The sequence below is a fragment of the Patella vulgata genome, chromosome 4 (genome assembly GCF_932274485.2).
Source record: "Patella vulgata chromosome 4, xgPatVulg1.2, whole genome shotgun sequence".
Lineage (NCBI taxonomy): Eukaryota > Metazoa > Mollusca > Gastropoda > Patellidae > Patella > Patella vulgata.
Genome location: NC_065882.2, coordinates 49,277,284 through 49,296,513, shown reverse-complemented (window position 1 = coordinate 49,296,513; position 19,230 = coordinate 49,277,284). Strand labels below are relative to the sequence as shown.

The 19,230-nt window shown below is 34.4% G+C and overlaps 1 protein-coding gene across 1 annotated transcript; it reads right to left on the bottom strand.

Moving 5' to 3' along the window:
- Positions 1–1,249: 1,249 nt before the first annotated feature.
- LOC126819667 (isocitrate dehydrogenase [NAD] subunit alpha, mitochondrial) lies at positions 1,250–16,564 on the bottom strand. The gene is made up of 11 exons (XM_050547831.2): positions 16,456–16,564; positions 11,923–11,973; positions 11,169–11,252; positions 8,621–8,793; positions 8,170–8,299; positions 7,529–7,662; positions 5,973–6,075; positions 4,424–4,488; positions 4,153–4,234; positions 3,844–3,996; positions 1,250–3,503 (listed from the first exon to the last, which is right to left on the bottom strand). The coding sequence occupies exons 1-11, from the start codon at positions 16,504–16,506 to the stop codon at positions 3,420–3,422; spliced, it is 1,110 nt and encodes a 369-aa protein (XP_050403788.1). The 5' UTR covers positions 16,507–16,564; the 3' UTR covers positions 1,250–3,419.
- Between the last annotated feature and the right edge of the window lie 2,666 nt (positions 16,565–19,230).

Genomic DNA, 19,230 nt, shown 5'->3' with positions numbered 1-19,230 from the left:
TTCATTATGGTGTAATGGTGATATATTTAAACAGTTTTTAAAATTGGATAAAAAAAATTGTGACCTCTAGAGAACCCACAAAATAAAAACATGATTTTTTGTACATTCAGGAGCCATAATCCAGGAAGTTACGGTCTGATCTGTGCAAATAGCGAAAGGAACCAAGATCTTTGGGACATAAACATACATGTTAAGTTTCATCAAAATCTGATAACAATTGTGACTTTTAGAGGGTCCACAACCTTGGTATAACATACTTTTACACTATTTGCGTACGAGGAGCCGCCATTTTGTCAGGCATGTTTGATCCGATATTCATGAAATTGGAACTCAACCATCATTAGGGTGTAACGGTGATAAATTTAAAATTTTTTTCAAAATTGGATAAAAAATTGTGACCTCTAGAGGGTCCACAAGCTAAAATCATGATTTTTCGTATAATTAAGGAGGTTACGATCGATATCGAAAGAAACCAGGATCTTTGGGTCATAAACTGGGCCCCGTTTCTCGAAATTTTAACTAAAGATAAAATCCAAATTTTAGTAGATACTTCAATTTTGATTGGCTAAGCACTAAAATCAATCTTATATTACCCAATCAAAGTAATAAAAGTTGGATTTTATCTTAGTTAAAATTTCGTGAAACTGGCCCCAGGTGATTTTTTCATACAATCAGGGGCCATAATCCATGAAGTTTTAATCCAATACATGCCAATAACAAAAGGAACTGACTTAGTAAAAAAATAATGTGACTTTAGTTTAATAGGGCTATTGGAATAAACTATAATTATTACACAATGTGTAAGTATAGAATTAATAAAAGCAAGTTAATACACAGGTTTTCTATTTTTCTCACTTTCTCTTATCTCATTACAGTCAATTCTTTTTATGAATTGTCCGATTTGAACAAAAATCCACTTACAGTCTCATATAATTAACAACTTTTCGTCTTCAAAGGAATTATCAGCGAGCTAAAAATCAACCGTGTATCTGTTATCCAGCTCTTCTTCAGTCAGTTATATAATAACTCATGTTTTCCATTTTTTGCATCTCTTCAAATCTTCATTACACATCTATCATAGCAATAATCTCTGTGTTAATATTATATTTGGAATGTGTTTAACCAGTTCTATCACATATGTAATATTGGTCGACAAAAACATTGTCTAATTTGCCCAGCTCCATCTTTTCCCCAAATGATTAAAAGTTCTTTGGATTGGATTCATAGGCCCCAGATTGGAAAGACAATAAAAGACAAGATTATATAAATTTCAACATTTTTATCAACTCACACACAGAGAACTTAACAATTACAGATCTACTATAATACTGTACATATAAACCTCAACTATCAATAAATTACTCGCTTTCTATATTTTATTTTTTACCAATAGTCTATTTCAACAGTTCCATAAAAATGACAATCTTTGAGAGGTTCTTAAAATAAACATCAAAGTAAAAAGACATACCTGTATTTTCATTTGATGTAACATTTGTGCGAGAAGTGGGTTGATAATATAGTTTTGTTTTATGAGACTTTTGAAATACACTATAGTATGATTAATTAATAACTATGGAAATTAGAACATGCAAGAGAGGTGAAGGGGGGGGGGGTATATGTTTAATGGGATAACCTAGAAAAATTTTGGCTTTGCAAATGCATATTTTAAAGCAGTATAATTACTATAATTAAGGCTATACAAAACAAAATTCTGTTTCTCAGATACCTCATTATCGAACTTAGTCAACATATTGATATAATGAAACTATTCGCCAAGTTTCAACTCTCTCACTTAGTTAGAATCAAAGTTATAATGTCCATCAAACTGCTTGTCTTTGCTTAGCCTAAGCAGAAAATGTCCACCTTCAAACTCCATCAAGGCATTCACCTAATAAACACCTACAACAAGTTTAAACATTCTAGGGCAATTATTGTGTCCCAAAAAGTGTGATGGACAGACGGACAGACACATGGACTGACCCATTTCAATAGTCCCCTGCTTTCTTTGAAAGGCTGGTGGCAATAAAAACAGTAATTACCATATGTTCATAATTCCCCACCCTCCACCCGAAAGGTTCAATTATCAGGTATGAAATCCTGATGTTACGGACAATCATATATGATACTGGATAATCATACAGTGCTTTAAACAGCGAAATAAGATATATGCAGTGCCTTGAAATGTGATTTGTATGAGAAGACTTTTAATTCAATACCTAATTCTTTGAAAAACTAAAATCAAGAAAATAAACACCAGATGTTTTTGAAGGATTATCTGAGAACCAGAACATGTTTTTATATAGACTAACACAATTGATTTTAATTACATGTTTATATTTGGGACATACTTATAAGGCAAACTATGTGTTGTGTGTTAGATCACATACAGTTCTATTATATTACTTTAGCTCTTTTAATCAAATTATTGTCTTTTGTAAACAGTAAACTTAAAACAAATTAACAAATACGATTCTGACTTCATAACAAACTTCAGAAAAATAATGTAAAGCATAAGAAATAGACAAAAGTGAGCAAAACTGTTGCTTGGACAATATAATTATTACAATTTCCCATCTCTTCCAATAACAACCATACAATAGAATAAACAACAAGAATACTTAATTACTACAAAATATTGTTTTAAAATATAATTTATTAGTAGTACAAAAAAATAAATTATTTTAAAAACTACTTTATTCAGTATTAAATTCAGTTGATGACATCCATCTACCTAAATTTTTCATCAGCATCAGAAGGCATATGCACCCTCAGCTATTGCTTTCTATTCAGATGACAAAAAACGTAGCAATTATCTTTTTAAGAGTATAAAGTTCTGTATTGTTCTTTATTATCACAAGTTCTAATAATTATCAACCATTCATACAAAATATTCTTCATGTTTTCATTTGAAATGATAGTATTTCATCTTTTAATGAATAAACTACCCCGCTAATAAAAAAAAAGAGAATATTGTCTTGATGTTATCCTAGTGATTAAGATAAATATTTAAGATGTGGTCAAATAAGACAGACTAAATTCTATTATACTAATAACTCACAAAATGATGAGTTTACAATCATGACCTTGTTCTTTATTTTATCCCACCAGTAACTACTTCTTTAAATTTCCAGATAACTTCAACACAGATGGCAGTCATAACCATAAATTAACTTTGGCAATTAGTACAAATAATAAATTAATTACAGGTGAAAACAATAGTGAAGATATTTTTCCACCCAAGAGTATTTTTCCTATTGTTCCTTTCTCTCATACAATTTCTCATCTGTTCATATCTGATGACAGAGCATGAATATATTAATTTGGGTATGTAAAACAACAACATATAAACTAGAATTAGAAAGAAGAGGTTTCATGACAACAGATTAAAATCACAGGGTTTCAAGAGTTTACAGTTTATCTCAGGACAAGCTTTCAACCCGCCTACAAATCTCATCTGTAAATTGTGAACACTTCGTTGAGCCACCTAGATCTGCTGTGAGATGCTGAAAAAGATAATAAAAAATATAAACAATTGCTTCAGAAATGTTTGTAATCTAATCACCGAATTAACACAGAGTCCATACATTTTCGAACACTAACATTGTCATCTGTACCACCATAAGTATTTGAAAGGTCACCATTAGTATTAATTGTATACACCATTTTGACGTCATAGTACTCAAAGCATTGACTAAACATAATCAGATGGCTAAAGCAATCTCTTTAAAAGCAACTTGAATGTTTTAATACTATATAACAGAATATTAACATGTAAATATACAATTCTGCAGCCTGGGAAAGTTAAGATTAGAACATCTTTTTATTTATAAATGAAATATTTACATTTCCTTCTCTGATAACTTCTAAACATGATTGTTCTATTCTACGGCCATGATCATTTAATTTCATATGTCTAAGCATCATGACAGCACTGAGTAATAAAGCTGTAGGATTGGCTTTATCTTCACCAGCAATATCAGGAGCTGTACCATGAACCTAAAATTGGAAATTAAAATCAATCAAAACAACATTTTCAAAGGTCTATAGGCCTACTTCAAAAGGCATTTGTAATGGAGTGAAAAAGGTTGTATTATATCTAAACAATTGCTTTTAAAGATTCCAGGGAGGACAATAAAATAGCAATACACTTACAGATTCAAATATTGCTCCTTCACTTCCAATATTGCCACTAGGTGTCACTCCTAATCCTCCAATTAAACCAGCACATAGATCACTGAAATATTAAGTATTAATGCCATTATAAGATCACTGAAAAATTAAATATAATTGTCTTTATAAAACCAACTGTTTAATTAGGATTAAACTATAAAAACTCCAGATGTCCTCCATTATTAATAATCATCTATGAACACTTAAATTTTAACAAATAATACATAACTAAAATAATTTGAATTACCAGTACCTCAAAATGTCACCATACAAGTTAGGCATAACAAGTACATCAAATTGAGATGGATCTTGAACCATCTGCAAAAGATATTAAGTAAGTTCACAATACAAGTTAGGCATAACAAGTACATCAAATTGAGATGGATCTTGAACCATCTGCAAAAGATATTAAGTAAGTTCAAAATATTACTTTTTACGCATTTCAAATGTAAACAATGAGTAAAGTTTAAAGGACAATATTGGTGGCAGTCATTATCACATATGTGATAGAACTGGTTCAACATGTTTTAAATATAATTTTAACACAGAGATCATTGCTACGATAGAAAAATAGAAAAAGTCTGTGCATTACAAGGGCTTGCCACGAGACGCGAGTAATTACTCGCACGCACGCTACGCTCGCGTAAAACCAAATTTACGTGAGTGATTAAGTACTCGCGCAAATATAAAAAATAATTTAATCAGAAATAATGGAATATCGTAATAAAAAAGCCGTAAACAATATGTATGCCTTCATATTGATGCACTATTGCGCACGCGGCGTGTCTTTCAAGTGCCACCTGTTGTTACTAAAAATACTTTGAGACGCGTACTGCCAGGCGGTTTTTAAGCGGATGTCCTTTGCCGTGTCTGGATAATCAAAAATTGAGCGGATGTTGTCGTTTCTATAGCAATTCCTTCGATCCCGCATTGCCATTGTGTGTGAAATAGCTTTATTCAACGTCCGCTTCCACCGAAGTGACAAGAGCATTGCCGTTAGGCAAATGAAATTAAATGGCTACTCACGCACATCATTCTGCGTGAGTAAATACATGTACTCGCCTCACTCGCGCAAGTCTATATTTGCGTGAGTAGTCATCTACTCGCCTCCAATTTGCTCGTGGCAAGCCCTGATTACCATGTTTTTTTATTAAGTATAGAATGAATAAAAACAAGGGAATGTGCAGACTATTTCTATTCTTCTTGTTTTCCCTTATTTCGTGACATTCAATCACTTTTTTTGAATTATCAGATATCTTCTCACAGCCTCACATAACAACTTTTGGTCTTCGAAGGAATTATAAGTGAGCAGAAATTCGCCTGTGTATGTTTTCATTCGCCAATTAAGTTAGTCATATAGAAGGATAAGTTGTGTTTTCCTTTTGCATTCATCACTTCCCTTTCTTGAAATCTTCATAACGCATCAATCGTAGCAATGATCTCGGTGTTAAAATTATTATATGGAATGTGTTTAACCAGTTCTATCACATATGTGATAATGACTGCCACCAATATTGTCCTTTAAAGTGATTATGTAATTAATCAATACCTACTCATCATCAGTCTAATTATTGAATCTACAATCCATTATTTCCATTCAACAGACTGGTGAACCTGTTAGAGTTCATATTTTCAGACAAACAAAATTTTGAGTGATCAAGCCAATATGGAAGTATACCATTTCCCTTGAAGGAACATGGCTTTTACAAAACTGCATTACAGATTTCAGTTTTAGTCCTCCAATATTCAAATAAATTACTTTTATGGCATCTCAATAATCTATTTATAAACACTATTCTTACATTTAAACAGACAGTGTCAAGATACATTTCTCTAAATTTAATATCTCGATTTTTCTCAGCCACTTCTCTACAACAACTTAAAAATAGACCATCTGACATTCTCCTGTAAAAATAAAAGTAAATCAAAATATCAATGCTAGATAATCTCCCGGCTTGGATTCAATCGGATTAATCAATTATATCCACGAACATTTTAACATGGCGGCAGGTAAGTATAATTAATATCATGACATCATCCGACAATACAAACCACATATGCATTGAAGTTCCAATAGGGTTAAAAAAAAGTTCCCCACTCGATTTCTTTTTTATCGGAGACTTGGCAATTAATCTAATACCAAAATAGTAAAAAATAAAATTTTTCATCGAGCCCTTTCTATAAAAACAGTAAATATTCATTTTTTCAATGTGACTTATCGTATCAATCCAGTATTTCAGATATAACAATCCGTAGAGCAAGTCCTGTCAGTTCGCAGTTTATGTATGCCTTGAACAATATGTTACAACACATTTTAACAGTTTTTTTTAGCGTATTCCGGATGTCTCATGTCGCGCTTATACCCCCCCACTTTCCCACGATTTGCTGAAATCAGAGTGAACAGACTTCGATGCCTGCTCACTCCAAAATCCGAGCCAGCGATTGAAGGATTGACTCTCCGTAGCTGGTAATCGACTCTGGTTCTGATCATACAACTCCTTCGTACAAAAATATCGGAATTCTGATAAGGTCGAAATGCCATGCGGTTTTCGATCATGTCGAACAGTTTCTGGAAACACAGAAGGAGTTGTATGATCAGAACCAGAGTCGATTACCAGCTACGGAGAGGCAATCGTTCAATCGCAGGCTCAAATTTTGGAGTGAGCAGGCATCGGAGTCTGTTCACTCTGATTTCAGCAAATCGTGGGAAAGTGGGGGGTATAAGCGCGACATGAGACATCCGGAATACGCTAAAAAAAACTGTTAAAATGTGTTGTAACATATTGTTCAAGGCATACATAAACTGCGAACTGACATGACTTGCTCTACGGATTGTTATATCTGAAATACTGGATTGATTCGATAAGTCACATTGAAAAAATGAATATTTACTGTTTTTATAGAAAGGGCTCGATGAAAAATTTTATTTTTTCTATTTTGGTGGTAGATAAATTGCCAAGTCTCCGATAAAAAAGAAATCGAGTGGGGAACTTTTTTTTAACCCTATCGGAACTTCAACGCATATGTGAAAGATTTCTTTACTGGTTATTAGCCTACAGTAGGTTACAAAATGGCGGAAAGTTCAACTTCAAAGAAATGTAGACCTGTTTCGTGGAAAGATTCTGTCAAGAAAGCGAAGAGAGAAAAGTGTGCCATTTACATAAAGTAGTAAGGGCAGCATATAGATGGAATCTCGCTTATCTTGTAAATATTGAATGGAACTGAATCATTATTGGATTGATATTCCTATTAGAAATTCAACTTTCACAATATTTAGTTTGCAAAGGCTTCTTATATCTCTCAATCACGCTCAGGGACTTTAACAATTCAAGGAACTTATGAAGTTTTAAACACTGACATGATATTTGCTTTATGAACAGCTGTAACTGTACTTCTGTCATTGTTTCTAGCATATTCAAATGCATATTCAGCAACTCTCATAGATGCTTCTTTTGTGATTAATTTAATACTCTGTACCACACCATCTACTATCTGGAAAACATAAACATTAATATGTAAGAAAAAGATTTTATATATCCTATTAGAGATTATATACAATATACACAAGCTATTTCAGATCATTGATGTTTAACCTACAGACATGTCAAATTCTTCAAAATCAACCTAAACTATTCCACAAATAAAGACTTCCAAAAAGTATACTGGTCCAAAAACCATCAAAATCAATTAATTATAACACAAGTTATGACCATCTAACGTTCCCATCACTTTCTAATCTATCGATTTCATGAAAACAGAATTTTCATTGAATTTAAGTCAACAAATTGATAATTGATTAAAAACTTTTACAGAATCACACGAAACATGAACTTGATCTGTAGCTCTTCTTCTGCTATATATAGCATTTTACTGAATTTCAAATATATTGAAGTTTAATCAAAAATTAACATTCGATCCAGAAAACAAAAATGATAAGACACACTGAAATAAAACCTATAGTCCCCTTCAGTATAAGTGGTTGGGGAATAATAAACTTACTGTATGTTCTATACCGCTGTATTCACCTTCTGTATTTTCTCTAATAGTAACAATATCAACATCATCATATGGTGTCTTATAACCTTCTATAGATTTACATGGACGTACATTAGCATATAAACTAAATGCTCTGTAAATACAAAATAATAAGTTTTTTTAATACTGGAATTAATCTGTTGAAAATAACTACCCCATCTTTTCTCTCCAGAATCCATCTCCATTAGCAAGGTTGGTGGAGAAAAGCAGGATGTGTAATTCCATTTCAGTTCTCTCTGCAGAAACTCAAAGGACTTTTATTTTTGTTTTAAAAAACCAAAACATTTTTAGTAATCTTCAAAAGTTCCACATCATCAATTAGTGTACTCCGGTCTTCATTAGCCTGGATGGATCAGAAATTAAGGGAGCTAAAACCCATTTCATTTCCTTAGTTGTAAATAATCAAAATTCTTACTTTCTGAGTGCCAAATTAAGAGATTGATGACCTTTGCCAATAGGTGTAGCTAATGGTCCCTTTAACCCAACACCTGTTTTTGCCATAGAATCAAAGACAGCTTGTGGAAGACGGAATTTACCATCGGCCCCTTTAACAGGTGTGACATCAACATCTTCCCAGTCTATTGGGGCCTGAAAAAAAAAACCATCAGGCATATAGTAGAACAAATACTCTCAAAAATTAAATATACTATTCAAAAAAAGTAGGGTTTTTTGATTTTTAAGTGTTATTAAAGTCACCTAATGAAACTGACGAAGAAACAAATGACAAAATGAAATGAAGTTCACATTCATCGATTTATTCCAAATGATCGTTAGACTAAGTAAGGCACAGACTGACCATTATAAGGGTAAAATGATACCCGGGGTCAAACAGCAAAGTTACCACAGCATCACAACCAAGTCAGTAACGGGTAAATCCTCCTCTGTTTGCCAAACAAGCATTGATCCGACGTGGCATACTCCTAATGAGACGTCTAAGGTCATTTTGGTCCAGATTGTCCCATTCCTGTTGCAACGCAGCAGCAAGTTCTTGGACATTGGCAGGACGTTGTTGACGTTGACGTAACCTCTGTCCAAGCATGTCCCAGACATGCTCGATGGGGGAGAGGTCGGGACTCAGTGCTGGCCAAGGTAATGTGGTGATGTTCTGTTGTTGGAGGTAACCTGTAACGATCCTGGCCCTGTGACATCTTGCGTTGTCATCCTGGAAGATGAAACGGCGGCCATGACGTTGTGCGAACGGCACAACATGGACTGCCAAGATGTTGTCCCGGTAGTACTGGCCTGTAACACGCCCTGCAACAACATGTAAAGCCGTTCTTCCAGCAACAGTGATGCCTCCCCACACCATAACAGAACCACCCCCAAATCGATCATGTCTGATGACGTTAACGTCTTGGAAGCGCTCGTTTCGACGACGCCACACCCTCCTACGTCTGTCCAAAAAATCAACAGTGAACCTTGACTCATCTGAAAACATCACATTGCTCCAGCGTCGATTATCCCAGTGTTGACGATCCCTACACCAACGTCGTCTTGCCTGAATGTGATGATCTCTCAAACAAGGGATCACGCGAGGACGTCGGGCGCGAAGGTGACCCCTATGCAGTCGATTCCGAATCGTCTGGCCACTCACTCTCACACCAGTGTCTGTTTGAAGACGAGCGCTGATCTGATTTGCTGTGATGACACGATTTCTCAAGGCCAAGGTACGGATAAATCGATCCTGGGCTTGAGTTGTCGCCCTTGGTCGACCTGAGTGTGGTCTGTCCTGTACAGATTGTGTATCACGGTATCTGGACCATAGCCTGCTTATGACAGACTGAGAAACATTCATCGTCCGCGCCACAACCGCCTGTGTTGTGCCGATCTGTAGCATGCCAAGGGCACGTGACCTTTCATTTTGGGTAAGCCGACGCATATCAAAATTTGTTTTCTGGTCACTAAAACAATTAAACTGATGTTTCCACCCTGGAATTCAATGCCACAATGACTGTAACATTCAAAGTCAGAGTCGTGCAAATCTTGGGTTGGACCCCCATGATGATCCCAAGCATCACCTGCATTCCATGCGGTAGCTATTGGTGCGTTTGGGCGTCACATGTAACTGGAAATGTTTCTTCTGTTAGGTTCTATAGTGACTTTTTTCGTAGTCATTTGCATATTTTAGTATTATGCCCCCAAAATCAAATATCCCCTACTTTTTTTGAATAGTATATGTTAATTTGCATATTTTAGTATTATGCCCCCAAAATCAAATATCCCCTACTTTTTTTAATAGTATATGTTAAGACTATTAAATAACTTACCACATAATGACATAATCCAAGAAAAAAGTGAACGGTAATCAAAATACCTAAGTAAATTTACATAATATTGATTCACTAGGAAATGCTATCATAAGAAATAAGGAATTGAATTCATAATTTGAATGATTGACTCTATAATCGTACTTTATATAGTTTATAGTATAATCTTCGAATATTCTGAAAGTTATATGATCGAAGGTCGAGTCGTAGATTTCATAGGACATCGTGTATATAAAAGTGGATTTATAAGTGCATAACTTATGACATAAAATGTAATGATATATTGAGTCTTCCGGCCATTATCTCTAGATGTGATATACTGGATTACGTAACTGATCAAATTAAAATAGTCTGCCATTCACAATATCAAAAGATCAAAACTAAATACCGGATTTCTGGTCTACATGAAATTTTAAGAGTAAATTGATGATTTAAAATGTTTATTATTTTATTACATAACATCTAAATCTTTTTCTAAATCAAATGTGTCCGATTTTATGAGAGAGAAAATGTGGCTTATATCTAGGACCTTGAAAAAAGTTCAACTTCACTGTCTTCAAGTGTTCAAAGAAGAGCTAGAGCGAGTGATTACCTTTTTTATTTGTTTTCATATTTTTATCAACAGAAAAAAAGACTTATACCAGCTAAAGAGAATATTTTGTTTTCATATTTTTATCAACAGAAAAAAAGACTTACACCGGCTGCAGAGAATATTTTTTTCACAGCAGCTGAAATCTCTGGTCCAATTCCATCCCCGGGTATCATTGTAACTCTCTGTACCTACCAAATAAATTACAAATGTAAAATAATACTTATTCACAATTGCCCATAAGTAGGGAAGTTGATGTAAAGGCCATTCAGCAATAAATGAAATGGTGTGTAAGTATTACCTTACTGTTCTGCTCCTACTGGGCTAATGAAGACTGGCATACACTATGCTATAAGGAAAATTTTGTCTGGACAGCGGCGCTCTGGCCTACATCACTTAAAAGGGAGAACTACGCTGGAAAATCTAGATGCACTTTCTAGGCCAATGCAGGGATCAAACACGGCACCTCCAGGTTAGTGAACCAACGTCGTACTCACTGATACAACCAAAAATCCAGATGAACTTTCACAGCCAATGCTGGGATCAAACATGGGACCTCCAGGTTAGAAAGCCAATGACCTACTTACTGAGCAACTGTGGTTCCCATTCAGCTGTATATTTTTGACCAATGTCAGAATCTGTTTTCAAGATTGTAAGCTTATTCAACCAAGACAATTAAAGGAAAGACATGTTTCGGTAGCGTAAATCGAGATAAGATCACAGTTCTGTCGACATTACGATATAGTATATGCTGTTACTGTTCAGTAACAATAACTAAGAATGTGTTATCTACAGTATTTTTCTTTGAGTTACATATCTTGTTTCGGTGGTATATGCATGTAGGCTAAACAGCTGACTTACCCCAGACGAATAAAATCTCTGTGTTCCATCTGTAGAGCTGGACACACATTTCTAAAACAGATACCAAAATTTATAAAATATGGCCATCATTAAACGATGTTGGCCAAATTAGGCATGTCAAATAGTCTTAAAAAAACTTTGCTTTCATACTGGTACTGAAATGTCACAGATTAAAACACATTTAGAATACAGTCAAATTCTCTTCCATATAAATGAAATGAAATGGGGGTTTAACGTCCTACTGTTCTGCTCCGACTGGGCTAATGAAGATGGGCATACACCATGCAGTGTGCTATGAGGGAAATTTTGCACTGACAGCGGCACTACAGCATACTCTTATATCAAATTCCAACTGCCAAGGGATCTTTTACGTGCATGCCAATGTGTACACAGGGCCTCGTTTTTTTGTCTCATCGAACGACTAGACAGCTGTCCTTGTCAGACCCTCCGTCCTGCACCACTGATAAGGGGAAACCACGCCAGACTCTTCCGTATAGTCATGACATCTGTATACATATGTATATCATGCAACATTAAGAAGATCTGAAAATTAAAAAGAGATAAAACATCACACAAGCTATCAGAAAGCACCTCTTTCTACCTGACATATTTGCCAATGATCACAGATTAATTAAAGTGAACAAGCTATTATTGGTAATTGTGTCAAAGCTTATTTCATAGAGAAATATGTGTTGGAATGGGTGGGGGGGGTATTTCCCGAATGCTCTTATGAAGGGTTGCGATGGGATTCAGTGGGGGAGAAAAAAAAAATATCCCTGGCACTGAATTAGAAATAAGGTAAATGGGATTACAACCTAACAATATGCACCCAAGCTGAGTTTAATTTGTAAATGTAATTGTGAGGGACCAAATATAGGCTTACACAATCTGAGAAGCTACATATATAGCCTACACGCAGAGTGTCAGTGACTAAGTCTCTGCCTGACTGACTAGGCCTGAAAAAGGGGACTTATTTTTTTTGTGAAAAGTAGGTCTTGCATAATGACCTTGTATCTGTTTCCTGTAATGGATTGGTTCCATTAATAAGATAGGAAGTTTCTTTTCTCCGAATAAAAAGTTTTAAATTTTGTAACTTTTTTGGTGGAAGATGCCCTAACATTTGCTAAAGTATAGATTAAATATTCCTTTATAAGATTCACCTTCATTTATTTCCGTAAGTGGACATAGAATGTCGGAAAAATTCAGTTTTACCGGTCATACCGTAATGGCGGAAGGAAGGCGTGTCAAATGTAGTCTCTAATGAATAATAATGCCCTATTGTTTGTTATGGTTCATAATTTGTAAAGTATCATTTATTGATATTCTATATAATTATTCAGGGAAAACTTAAAATCATTGTAGAGGATATAAAAAGAAGTGTTAATTTATAATTATTCACAGAAAACTTAAAATTCTGGTTTGATTTTATCATTTCAACACTATAAATGTCTTTTTGAGAAATAAAGACTGTCCCAAATAAAAATTATAAAAATATTTTTATTGTTGATTTTAACTCAGTAAATATGTATCTGTAGACACATATGTATACAATTTAGCTACTGATAGGCCTGTTTGAATGGCATTTAGTAATTAAACACATTAAAGTAAGCACAAAAGTTCTATGGATAAACAATAATTATTTTAATCGGAGCTACATTTCTACAATGATTCTCTTGTTGTTTTTAAGCACAATACTGATACAGACAAGAGGAACGAAATATATACTATGTACAATCAAACCATTAGTGAAACCACTTAGGCTACCGAAGGCTTAATACAACAGGTTTTTGTTTGTTACGATTCATCTACTTCTTTTTTTTTAGTTTCATTCATATTTTACTTTATATTTCATAACTGGTCAAAGTAAACATATTTTCCAGTTTGATTTTATTATTTCTTTATCAGAAAACCAATTTTCAAGATCTAATGATTTTATTTTTTAACGATTTTGTTATAGGCCTATAGTATAGTATAAACAATATATTGTTATTTTTATTACTCTGTACATACGAAATATGGCTGATTTCCTTCGAAGATACTTTCCAGCATATAAACTGTTTGATTTGATGATATAAACATATTCAAACTAATCAATATATCAAATATTTGCTTCAAATCCCTCTCAAAACTTTGTTTTTCGTGGGGAGATACCTGAAGCTATAAATAAACTGTTGTTACAAGCCATTTCTGTCACCCCGCTTCATTGAGGGAGGGTCCATTTTTCAGAATGTATTTTTCGTTACTTACTGTCCATTTACCATACATATTGAGGTCTAAGTAAATTCTTAGATTCAGAGTCTTTTGTACGTTGACACCCCTCAATGTTCCCAAAACTGCCTAACCATTGATCAAGAAATAACAACCGCTCCCCCAGTCAAGCTAGCACACAATAAACTGGCTGACAACAGTCGGATCGCTAGTTAGTGATACCCTGACATGTTTTTCAGATAATCCAGTATTTTTCTAGTAAGATTAGGTGTCTATACCACTATCAGGGTTCTTAATTTGGTCAAATGAGGTCCCGGTAGGAACTGGGTTTTAATATTTTAAGTTTCCATTCCCTTTAATATAACCAGACTTCAACTAAAATAATTCTTGGCAATTTGTTATGAGGAATATCGTATTCTACTGTATGTAGTTAGCACAAAAATAACGACAAATATGTACACTGTTCGGAAAATTTTCCATATTTAATTCACAAACCGGCTTGAAATTCATGTCAGCAATAAATGAAATGGCTTTAAATTAAATTCCATACGACTGTGCCATATAGCTTTCAATAATAATAACGACAATATTTTTAAAAAATAAGCCTCTGTCAGCATGTGCATAAAATAAAAAATCATAACGGTAAACGCTATTTAAAACTAAAACTAGCATCACTTTTTTACTGACCTAATTCCAACTGATATCACATGTCATCGGGAATTCGGCTTTGGAGATTCATAATATCTTATTAATGACCGTTTCTCGGTGTATTCGGTGTTCTATCCAAGAATTATGTTCAACTAAGATTTAAATTTAACTAACAACTGGTCAGTGAAACCATTAAATTGTGATCCAATTATTATTTTAATATCTACCGGTACACCTGGAATTCATACGGATCGTCGAAAACGCGTGATAGATGCACAATCCATGCCGAGATCGTCTTCCTTCGATTGCCATGTGACTTATTTCCTCAAAGGCAACTTACTGGACCTGTTATGAATAATCAGCAAGCTTGTTTTGTTTTTTTTACCGGCTGATTATCAAAATTACGGTTACTTGTGCTTATTACTCGGATTATGAACTACATGGCCGGTTTTCACTAAGGTATGACTGCTATTGTAACCGACAAGCACGTTGATTGACAAGTAATAATTAACCCTTTGTAATTTAGTCGAAAGTAGATTGATTTATAGCCGATTCATTGTTTTACCAATTGGCTTGATTGAACCTCAAGCGGCTAAAGCCGACAAAAATCAGCCTATTAAAGCAGCTAAATCGCTAATATTTTGGATCTAGAAATTGACACAAATGGGTCGCAACACATATAATAATGTAATGTGAATGTATATAATTACATTCAATCGTTTCTGTTTTTACTGCAATTTCTTATCAGTTATGTTCGGCGATATACGCCAGAAGTCTCAGTCAAATGGCAATCTCTAGCGTCTGGTTATTCCACTCTATACCGATAGTATTTATTGGGCATGCTCTTCAGATAAGAATATGGCGTCACCGTTTGACACGACTTGTGGAATATATCTAGCCTCTTTCTACGAGTCCCTTGTTAAAAATGGCGCTGAAATGCATTTTGTCTTAATTATTGGATATCAGAAGCCCATCTGTTCCCCGTAAGATCACAACATCAATGTTGATTTAAATTGACAAATAATTCGTGTTTTCAATGTCGAAGATTTTGGATGATATTGAGTTAGAGACTTAGCTACTTTAAGATTCCTGGTCTATCCCCATCATACCAAATTTGCCATAATTCTATTGGAAATATAACCACCCAATAAATACTTACGCCTACGGGACAATGTATCTTTAGATTGTGTCCAAATAAATGTTATAAAAATATTTTTGCGATTGATTTTGATTATATTTATGTATCTATAGCACATGTATACGTACAAACAATCTGATCATGATCCAAGGTTATTCAGTCAGCAACAGGTAGCATTTTATCCCTATTGCCCATTTTTGATGTTATTTTACTAGGGGTATATAAAACCAGATATAAAATTAAAAGTTCTCAAGGGATTTTAAAACTTTAAACTGGGAAATGGCTCCACAGTTTTTTTTCTAATTGTGTGAAAAGTTTCATGTATCTAACTCAAAAATTTTGGTTGGCACATGCAAATGCTGGTGACAATCGCCACAGTGACAATCTCAGTGAATAGAATGGGTAGAGTGTGGGGTTATTCTCTTCTGTGTAGGGAGTTTTATTAAGTCGTTGAGGCTCATGCAAAAAAAGTCTGTGACTTTGTTAGAGACGTAGGCCTACATACACCGATTAATTTACCATGACCTTCAAGTACTTACGGGAACAGAAAATTGTTTCAGAAGCGAACTGTAAATGCGTTTTCCGGCCATGGTGACCTTGATGACCTTCGATTTGATGTACTCGATTCCCTACACGGATATAGAAATGCGCACGGCAGCAGAGACCGGATGCACTTTCACTATAGGCGATGCGTATCCAGAATAATCTAATTTTTAAAACGACTTCAGCCCAAATAACTGTGGCAAACATGACCCACGGCCAGTAGCCACAGTCAAGCACTGATAAAAAAAACAAATATAGCCCAAATATATATAGGCCAATAAGCGGTTGCCATACAAGATACGCCCAAATTTTTCAGGAGTTGGAACTTGGCACGAGGATTCCATATTTTTAAAGCCAAAGGGGCTAAATCGGTAATATTTGGGACCTAGAAATTGACACAAATGGGTCGCAACGCATAATATATAAATATGAATGTATATAAACAGATTTACATTCAATCGTTTCTGTTATTACTGTAATTTCTAATCGTTTATGTTTGGCGAAATACGCCAGAACTTAGAACTTAATAGAAGTCTCAATTGAATGGCAATCGTTGGCGTCTGGTTATTCCAGTCTATACCGATGGTATTTATTGTGCATGCTCTTCAAATAAGAATATTATATAGCGTCACCATTTGACATGACTTGTGGAATATGTCTAGCCGCGTTCTTTGGGTCCCTTGTTCTAAATGGCGCTGAAACGCATTATGGTACACGATTCGTGCGATGTAGGCTACCATGGTGGTAAAATGTTTATTTTGTCTTGAATATTGGATATCAGAAGCCCAACTTTTTCCGTGAAAGATCACAAGACCAATGTTGATTTGAAATGACAAGTAATTCGTGTTTTCAATGTCGAAGATTTTGGATGATATTGAGTTAGATACTTAGCTACTTTCAGGTTATAAAACATGCTTAGATTTAGATAAAGAGCTGATTGTTCTTGAGTTAAAATATAATGAAAAATGAATATTTTATTTTGAAAATTTCAGTGAATTCCATATGAATGAAGTTATGAGTGTTTGAAGATGTAGCGTATATTGTATTATCGTCTCAAGTCTTGATTATCCATTTTATTGTTAAATTTTATAATATCACAGGCGTTCCATTCAATTTGAAATTCTGCCATCCGTGGGTTTAGAGGGTTGAGAATGGGATAAATGGTTCCACAGTTTTGTTCTATATGTGTGCAAAGTTTCATATATCTAACTCAAAAATTGATTTTTGGCTGGCACATGCAGTCAGGCAGGGTAGGCCTAGACTATTTCTGCAGGCACTATGGGGGTTTCAGACAGAGTTAACTATCTAACATTGAGGCTGATGCCCCCTTCCGCAATCCCAAAATAAATAGATGACACATATTAATTAATTGCACATTTATCTTTTTGAAAATTATTGAGCAATCAAACTGATTATCTATAGTCTAAGCAGAAAATTTTCCCAATCAAACTGATTCATTTCAAGGTACCATATTGAAGTACCTGGTAGTGAAACTATACATCACTCTCCATCAGTTAGAAGAAAAGTTATCTTGTCTCAAAGCATCGACCAATGAAATTGCTTAGCTCTTCTTAGCTTTAGCAGAAAATGTTAATCATTGAACTCTAGACATTCACCTAATGAACATCTACACCAAGTTTACACATTCTACCCCAATTAAAAGCAGAGTCGTTATGTTCCCAAGTCTTGACCAATCAATTAAATTGCTTATCGATACTTTGACTAAACAGAAAATTCTCATCATCGAACTTAGTCAAGGTATACAATGAATCTATACTCGAGTTTCATCACTCTCACCCAATTAGAACGAAAGTTATCGTGTTCCAAAGTCTCAAACAATCAAATTGCTTACCTCTGCTTAGCCTTAGTGGGAAATGCGCATGATCGTACACTGTCAAGGCATTCACCTAATAAACACCTACACCAAGTTTGAACATTCTACCTCAATTAGGAGAGTTATTTTGATCCAAAGCCTTGACCAATCAGATTGAAGTGTGTGCTTAATCAAGATTTTAATGTAATGAAGCTTCACAACTCTTCAAGTCATTATAAGCTGCAAAGTCTCAACCAATCAAATTGCTTATCGCTCTGCTTACCCTCACTTAATTAGAACTACATTTATCGTGTTCCAAAGCATCAACCAATCAAATTGCTTATCTCTGCTTAGCCTAAGCAGAAAATGCTTATCTTCGAACTCCATCAAGGCAAATTCACTTACATGTATATATAATGAACACCTACACCAAGTTTGAATATTCTAGCTCAATTCAAAGGAGAGATATTTTGTCCCAAAAAGTGTGACTGACAGACAGGCGGCCAGACAGACCCATTTTATTCACTATAATATATCTTAGTCGGTTCTTTTAAAAGTTTACCAACCATATTGTAACCGATTAAGATAAACAACTTTGTGCGGAACATTATGAAGAAAATTCCCGTCTACTCTTGATCAAATTCCACCTGTCAAATGTTCTTTTATGTCAGTGCACGCCAATGTGTATACAGGTGTTTACTAGTCACTGTTATAGTCAAATTAAAACTTGCTCAATGTAAAGGCTGTATATAGACTCTCCCAAACTCGACTGAATTTATCAGAGATTAGACATTGGGTCACAAGAAAAATTACATCGAAATTCATAAATTTTCAATTACAAATCAAACATTTATCTTTTATTTTCTTTTGAATTTTGTCCTATTTAACTTAAATAAATTTCTACTTATCAGACTTTTTTCATTATCATAAAAAATTTCTCTGATGAATATAGACCACA

Bases quoted from the DNA above. Each gene is read 5' to 3' on its own strand.
- LOC126819667 (XM_050547831.2), bottom strand. From the start codon at position 16,506: ATGGCCGGAAAACGCATTTACAGTTCGCTTCTGAAACAATTTTCTGTT. The intron at 3,997-4,152 runs GTAAGTGTATTG...TTCCAATTTTAG, and splicing joins AAGGAGCAATATTTGAATCT to GTTCATGGTACAGCTCCTGA. The intron at 3,504-3,843 runs GTAAATATTTCA...TATCTTTTTCAG, and splicing joins AAGTTATCAGAGAAGGAAAT to CATCTCACAGCAGATCTAGG.